The 8613-nt window shown below is 39.1% G+C and overlaps 1 protein-coding gene across 1 annotated transcript; it reads right to left on the reverse strand.

Annotated features, from left to right (window-relative positions):
- Positions 1-2137: 2137 nt before the first annotated feature.
- LOC114350506 (toll-like receptor 7) lies at positions 2138-6432 on the reverse strand. The gene has a single exon (XM_028301338.1). It carries the CDS (start codon positions 6235-6237, stop codon positions 2476-2478), a length of 3762 nt encoding a protein of 1253 aa, XP_028157139.1. The 5' UTR covers positions 6238-6432; the 3' UTR covers positions 2138-2475.
- Positions 6433-8613: the final 2181 nt, after the last annotated feature.

An 8613-nucleotide genomic window follows, 5' to 3' on the forward strand; every position in this document is an offset into this window, starting at 1 on the left:
CTTGGATTTAAACCTGTCGTATCAAGAAGGACCAATTTTACACAAAGATATTTTTCAGTGAGTATTATCTGGAAATCCGGGAAGATTTCCAAATAAAACACATTGAAATTGACGTCTGGAGTGAGTTCTCTAACCACTAAGCAAGAGAGGCGTTATTTTCGTAATAAGTCGAAACCCAATATGAATGCTCTACATTTTCAAAAGGCGCCTCGAAACAATTTTGACAAAGGAATATTCGCCACCCCGACTCACACTTTTCGTTTAATATCAAGGCAACAATATACTTTACCTTCAAGGTACCTACGTATCCTTATAAGAAAACATAAGAAGACCTTTCAGTGGGAGAGATTCGTTATTAAAAGAAAACGGGACACTTTCTTAAGAAGAGCGCAAAAGAAAGATAATATTTTCATTACATTACCAGTTAATTAAATTTCCTTTTAGAAGAAACTTCTGCTTTTATAAATGACTATTGGATTAAAATTCTGAATATCACTTCCAACATTATTTCTTCCTATTTGTTTAATTACTTTCTTTTTACAGGTAGATTTCGAAGTTTTCAATTTCACGATCACATACCGACATCAAGGTTTTTTCGGAATTCAAGGTTCATCACATATCGATATTATATTTTCTTTTTCAACTCATTTGCGACTTATTTTTACGAAAGAAAACAGGTATGTAAATACTTATCTTCAAAATGGTTAAGCCATTCAGACGTGAAACGTAACAGACAGAACTACTTTCGCATTTATGATACGAGTATTACAATGGATAACACACACAACACCAGACATGGCATAGAGACGACTGTTTAATTTACAACCTGACTCGTTTGAACAATTAAATATAAATGAGTATCGTTCTAATAGGATTAGCTTTAGTCTAAAACCTTTCTTTCAAGGCAACACCTACGCCAGAAACAAATACTGCCTACACACATTATGAAGTGCTTAAGCATAATAGATCAAGGACTTCAAACAAAAGGATAAATTCGTCTTGATATAGTTACGTACATGTTGACCTACTTACCGTTAATAGATCGCTCGGATGAATTTTGCATCAAGTTTGGACTGACTTCCAGTTTCCAATTTGGAGTGTACCTCGCTGATTGATCCAGAATCCAGATTGTCCCTCATCTTGTCTGGATACTAAAATCTTGAACAATGCGAGACATCATTCATTTTAAATCAACTCTGTATAACACTGCTTCATTGTGACTATTTGATTTGCGGTCAATCCAAAATCCAAATATACTTTATCACGAAATTACCACAAACAGATGAAAGCAGACTTTCACTTGATAAATGAAAATAGTGATTCGTGATATCTACTTTAGCTATAGTACACCTTTACAGCTACCTTTTTGATAAGGAAAAAGTAACATCAGTTAATATTAAAACATTGGGACCCCAAAAATAACACACGCCTAACTGGTTCCTGATAAAATTCCATGAATTCAGCATCGATGAAGGGTTATATCAAAGGCTCAAATAAACAACGTGTATTTGAAGCAGCCCACAGCATAACGCAGTTCCATTTTCTTATAAAGACATTCGGCGGTCGACTGGTTCCGAGCCTGCCTAAAAAAATACAGAATCGATACACACTTTTTGTCGGCGCCACCGTACTGGAGGCATCTGTCTTTGATATTTATTAGATACGAGATTGCCAGGGCGAATGCAATTTATTGGTGTCTTACCGACGAACATCAATAGAATATTTTACTTCGATTCAACGTTTTCATTTAATATAAAAATAATATGAGCATGAGCAGCCAAAGCTATTTATGGAGGGCGGCTGTAAATAGGGTATAAAAAGGGTTTGTTTCACATTATTGCGGTACAGCGATATGATAGCTACTGCAGATGTCCTGCCTTTTTCGCCAAATAGCCGGGATGTGAATTGGAGCACTAATGAAACATACAAATGCACGCCCGCGAGTGTGTGCCACATACGGATCATTTTATTTTGTTTACGCGGACCAGCTGCTCCATCTCTAGACCGGCTCGTAAAAACTGAATGGAAAACAGAATAAAACATGTATATTTTAATGTCTCCGCTCTCGCAACATTTTTATATCTTCATTCTAAAATTGGTATATCCGGAAGAAAGGCATAGTATTAAAAAATCTCAGTAGCTTTCATAAACTTCTTTAATTACATACCTATACAAACATCAGCCAATTGAATAATTACATCTACACAATAATTTACAGTCTTTCCAATTTAATACTTAAAGAGTTTTTTTTTATTAAAAAAGTAATAAATACGAAGAAGCAAATCGTCAGAAATGCGAAAATTTGGTATCATTGTACAAAAGTTACAAACTAGAAATAGATTATAAAGTTCTATTATTTACAATGGACGATTTTCGTCTGTAACAAAGGAGGTTTATAGCGGTCGCCTAAGGCTATCTAAGGCTTATGGATCAATTATAGCGAGATCGTTCGAATTTCCTAGAGTTAGGGAGGCTCTACACCAGGTACGTTTGCACAGTGTGCTGCATAACCACAGACTGCGGTTGATGGTGCCGCCCATGGAAATCAGTGGACGAGTAATCCGAATCTATCGTGGAGTATATGTGCTCGGATAGCGGTCGGTCGCACGGCGAGCGCTCCGCCGAGTTTGCCGACTTCCCGCATAGGGTCTGGCAAGTACTGTTCAACACAGACGCGTCCATAGTATAAGTATTAGAATTCCTCCCGTAGTTAAGTCTTTTCAACTTCTGTCCGTGGCGCTTCGACAGTGGCATCGCGTAACGTAACCTTTCCCAAAACCGTTTCTCTTTCCACGTTATCTCCAAACCCGTTTTGAAATACGACTTCAGTTCCGGATCTCGTGGGACGAGCCCTACGGCGACTATTATTAATTTATGCGGGTTCTTTCGAAGCGCTTTCTGTAGGGCCTGTCGAAACTCTATCTGCGACCATTCTGTCGAGATAAAATTCTTTGTTAGGACTACTATGATACGCCTCGAGGCCTCTGTCGCCTCGACCACCAGGTCGGGGAACTGGGCGTACGTGGCTTCGAACTGCGGAACGTCTCTGTAATGCAAACAGAGATGATAAGACGGGTAACCGTTCTCTAATTCCCGAGCTAATGACTCCACAACGAACTCCTCGTCTTTAGGGCTATAACAAATATAAGCGTCATAAAGTTTATCAGCATCTTTAAATGCACCCGCGAGGGGCGAGAGCTTTATACCACAGTTGGAATACAACCACATTCTGCAAGCGTATCTAAACGTAAATACTAAAGCTAATATTAACAAAATGAGCATAAACCCGGTGAGAGCCGATGCCAGTAGCGGCAGGTTGTGGGAAACGAAGAAAGCGCTTATCATTGAACCATCGCTTATTTCGCTACAAACTGTCACATTTAAATTCAATGGCTTCTTCGCCGGCCTTACATTCTCGTTTATACACCACAAGGTATTAACGTCGATTACTTTTTCTACATTCTGCGACACGTACGTTAAGAATCCTTGTAGATATTTACAATCACACGACCAGCTATTGCTACCAATGAATAACGTTTGCAACTTTTTATTATTGTCTAAATGCCATAATCCGTAGTTCACGAGTCTATTTCCATCCAAGCGTAAAACTTCTAAAGCACCTAAAGAGCTAAACGTCTCATTGGAAATGAACTCTATAACATTACTCTGAAGATACAGCTCCTTCAAGTTACTCAATTTCGAAAACTCTAATCCGCGCAATTGTTTGATTTTGTTGTTATCTAAATGTAATATTTTAAGACCACCGAGCCCACTAAAAGTGTTGTTATGAATATGTATGATGTTACTGGAGTTCAAATATATAACAAGGGCTTCGCGCATTGAATTGAAAATAGTTTCATTTAGCTCTGTATAAACATTTCCATCTAAATAAATATGGGTGGAATCCGTTGGAAAATATGGAGGTACGAATTTCAATTGTTTTACAGAACAATCGACGACGCTTGTTGATTTCGTAGAGTCGTGATAACAAGAACAGTTATTTGGACAAACAATTCTACAGTTACAGTTATTGAAATCGCAACAATTGCAGTTTTCAGGGCAGTGATTGTCGTATTTGCACAAAAAGTCTTTGAGGAGCAGAGAACTGACCGGCAGATACTTCACGCCGCGTACGTAGGATTCCTTGCATATCACATTCTCTAAGTCCATCACGCGCGGGTACTGTCTGGACGTAATCGAGTTTATGAGCAGAAGCCACTTCATTGTGCAATCGCATCTGAAGGGATTACCACTAATGTAGAACTCTGGCAATGCTCTATCGTCGGGCACTCTCGAAACACGCAAACTATTTACGTCCAAACTTTCAATCTCATTGGCATACATATCGACGCGCGTCAAATTTCTCTTCTCTAAAAACGTATCTGTTTCAATGCTCGAAATGAAATTGTTATTTATAAACAGAAGCTCTACACTGTTTGGTATAGACATCGGCGATAGTGTAACTAAACGATTATGACTCGCGTCTAAGGTTTTTACATGTAACTCGTTTTGAATTTTGTAATAATTGCCGAGTATTTCAATAAAATTGGCGTGAATGTCTAACCACTTGAGGCTGCCTGGTATGAACGCGTAATCGAACCACACCAAATGATTTTCTGATAAATTTAGCCATAACAATTTCGTCAATGCCACAAACACTCCATTTATATCCGAAATAAAGTTACCATCCAACCGAACCGCTTCCAATTGCGTGTTCCTTTGAAAGGTTTCGGTCTCTATCGACTGTATTTTATTTTTCGCCAAATTGAGCACTTGCAGGCTAGGCAAGCCGGAGAACATATCCGCTGTAAGGTTTCCAATTTGATTGTCGATTAAGCGCAAACCGGTCAGCTGCGACAAATTTTGAAACGAACTGTTCATTATTTCAGTTAGTAAGTTCTCCCCCAAGTCTAACGATTTCAATAACGATAATTGTACAATTGCCTCGGGAATTTTAGTTAACTTATTCGAACTTAAATCTAACTCCTTTAAATCAGAACAATTTTTAAAAGCATTCTCACTGACATAAGAAAGTATGTTATTATTTAAATTAAGCTTATTCAATATAAAAAGTCCATTAAACATGTGGTCTTCTATGACGTGTAGTTTATTTTGGCCCAGGTTAAGTGTGTGTAAGTTGAATAGTGGTAAAAACGCATTGTCCTCGATGAACCCTATGGTGTTATTGTTCAAGCTGAGTATTTGTAGAAAGAACAGGTCCTTGAACATGTTCCGAGTGATCCGTGAGAGCGCGTTGTGCGACAGGTCGAGCACGATTAATCTTATTAGCCCACCAAACGTTTCATCTTCTATCTGGTCGCTCCTCAATTTGTTCGCCGAAAGATCTAAAACGAGCAATTGTTCCAACCGATTAAATATTCTCTTGGGCAAAGTTTCCAGCTCGTTATTTTGCATATAAATTTCACGAATTTCTCTCGTGTTATAAAACAACCCTTCTGGTAAATAATTTATTGCGTTGTCAGACAGATTTACAACCTTGAGTGAAAGCAAATCACTAAAGACGTCACCCGGCAACTCGCTTATTTTATTGTTTTGGAGGAAGAGTTGCGTGAGGCGTCGTAAATGCAATATCTCCGAGTCCGCCGGCAGCGACATGATGTCGTTGTAGCCCAGGTCGATGGTCTGCAGCGTCGAGCCGCACTTGTGCCCGAAACCCAACTCGTCAACAAACTTGATCTTGTTTCTCGTCAGATTAAGAGAAATTATGTTTTCCAGTGCACAGAACAGGTCGGACGGTATCTTTCTTATGTTGTTGTAGGCCAAGTCCAGCGTGTGCAGCTCTCTCAAGCCGTTGAATGCGCCCAAGGACAGCTCCAGCTCTTTGTTGTTGTTCCACTCGTTGTTCATAGAGCGGATCCTCAGCGTCTTCAGCCCGCGCAGGCCCTCGAACACGTTGCCGGGCAGCCGGAGTATCTTACAGTTATTAATGGATATCTCCGCCAAACCTTGCATCCTGCCGAAGTGGTGGTCTCGCAGCGTGCTCTCGAGGAACAGCGGGCTGCATCGGATCGCAATCCGCAGCGCGCCGTCCGAGTGCATCGAACCGACGACATCCCTGTCCGACGACAACGTCCGTACATTGCACTCCACCGCACCACTGTCACCGGACACACGGAAACAGGCATCTGCATCGTCAGGCGCTTCCGTAAGCGCCGCGCCCATCACTAAACAAAAGAGTATCGCGTTGATTATCATTTTAAACGGCACTGTGTCCATGTCATTTTCGTCACTTGTCAAATTTCTATGAATGGAGGTCCGTATGATTTAGTCCTCGACCGGCGCTGCTTCATGTTCAGCTGTTCGCGACGCGATACTGTGAGAACGGTTTCGATAACAATGATGTGACGGGGTTGTAAATAGCGCGGTCGTGCGGTCGGCGGTCGCTCGGCACGCTATCCCCCCGCGGAGGAAGGCCCGNCAGGCCCGCGACTGCCGCGTACAATGAAATCAGAAATGCCATGAATGCGCCGCCTTCGGGGAACACTCCGCACCATCGCACCATTCTACTGCCGCATTTTAAGTAAGTAACCCCCGTAGTTTTCGACTTTTGTACAAAACGGAAACCGTTACGTGACTCTGTTTCTATTAATGTTATTAAAATAAATGATCCTGCGGACGGAGTTAATAAATGCAACTGAAAAAGTCAGAAGTTTGTTTTGTTTGTGCACAAAAGCAACGGAAAGGCACTTTACATATTTTTCTAAATTTTATTTTGTTAGATAAATTACCTAAACAACGTAACAACTCACCAAGAGATGTTACTCATATTAAAATAATGATGGATAATCTAAAGTATTCGGTCCAAGGTTGATAAATATTATGCTACTTAGTTATTTTTATGGGGACTGAAATTATTTCGCAGAATCACCGTAGTTACGAATTGTAATCAAGATCCCATTTGCTAAATTATACCGAAACTCGCAAAAAATCTAAAGGTCTAATACCTACTTATTACCAGATAATGCGATGTTCGTTAATTATAGAAATTAACAGGAAACCAAAAACATATTATAAACAAAAATATTACTACTAATTACATGAAATCTTATAGAGTTAAACCACAGTTAAACTTAGATTCAATCAATCCTAATCTCTACCATAACAATAAAATGTGACTTGATTGAGATTATACATCGACATTATACATAGTAACATGTGTAACATTAAGAGTAGGCGCACACCGTTGATTTTTAGTTGGCCGATAGTTGTGCGGGTTGTGCCCGATTTTAAAAAGTATGAAGAATCGGCCAAATCAAATCGGCGTAGTGTGCGCACTCCCATACATGCCCATACTGATCAACTGCCCGACTAAACTATCGGCCGACGAAAAATCAACGGTGTGCGTCTACTCTTACATATAACATATGACATTATTTAAACATTGTCAAGGACAGGATTTAAAAGATTTAAAAAAAAATGAATGAAATTAAAAAACAAAAAATAAAGATGTCACTTTCAAACAAACGCAACGCAATACGGCATACGGCCTTTCATTTTTGCTCTCTTCATATTTAATCAAATCAAAGTAGAGAATCAAACATAAAACTAAAACAGTACCAAATTACTTACTCCGTTTTTAATTGAAATTAATTTGTTGAATGTAGAATCATCGAGCTTTTTGTAACTTAGGCTGAGTTGCACCATCTTACTTTAACGGTAACTATGACGATAACCGGTGCATTTTGTATGGAGTTTGACAGATGTTTGACGTTTGTCAAAGTTAAAATAAGATGGTGCAACCCAGCCTTAGTATATGACTTCTATGTGCTTCTATCAAGTAGTTTAATGTTTGCCGTTTATTTATAAGTCATACTTTTAATATGAACATATGAACTCAATATAATGATGAAATTAACCAGTTTACGACGATACAGTCAGTACATGTCGTGCTAAAAGCTTGTATAGAGCTTTTTTTCTTGAAGTAAATACAATAGGTTTATTTTCATTGAAACAAAAGTATGAAAACAATAGTAATGTGAAATATAAACGTATCTAGTAGGCACATACTGATAAGTCTCATACCTACCAACATTACCTCCAAATCAAAGGTAAAAGTGCGCGCCTCTCTGACTGTGATTGTCTCAACACGTGGGGGAAAACTTTTAGAATTTTCTCTCGCATATTGAACGAATTTCGTTAAGGCGCGCGCAATTTTAGTTTATACTAACTTTACTCTTTTAATTTTGCAAAAACTGGTGGTAGCGTGTGTATTTGCTTACTACGAGTACATACAGGTAAATACTCGCAGTGTAAAATATAAATTAATAACCCGGTGAGAGTAGTTGTTTGGAAAGCGGTAAATATCGTCGAATAACAAACTTAATAATCACTTTACGATCGATAAGTTTTCTTCATCTAAAATAAGACAATGGGCGGAGTCGCGTGCGCAACTAGTGAGTGTAAAAGACATCAACGACGAGCGTATTACTGGATAATCCTGTTAGTAAACAAGAATAACAAACAAAAATGACATGTAGAAGAAGGATTTCAACCGTTTGGCTTAGTTTCGCGTACCGGAGCTCGGAGTAATATTACAAATATGCCAAAGGTTGCGGGTGCGATTCCCGCATAAACATTATTTGCACACACAGC

This window comes from Ostrinia furnacalis, unplaced genomic scaffold, assembly GCF_004193835.3.
Source record: "Ostrinia furnacalis isolate ACB-3 unplaced genomic scaffold, ASM419383v2 OfSCF0912, whole genome shotgun sequence".
Classification (NCBI taxonomy): domain Eukaryota; kingdom Metazoa; phylum Arthropoda; class Insecta; order Lepidoptera; family Crambidae; genus Ostrinia; species Ostrinia furnacalis.

Bases quoted from the DNA above. Each gene is read 5' to 3' on its own strand.
- LOC114350506 (XM_028301338.1), bottom strand. From the start codon at position 6,237: ATGGACACAGTGCCGTTTAAAATGATAATCAACGCGATACTCTTTTGT.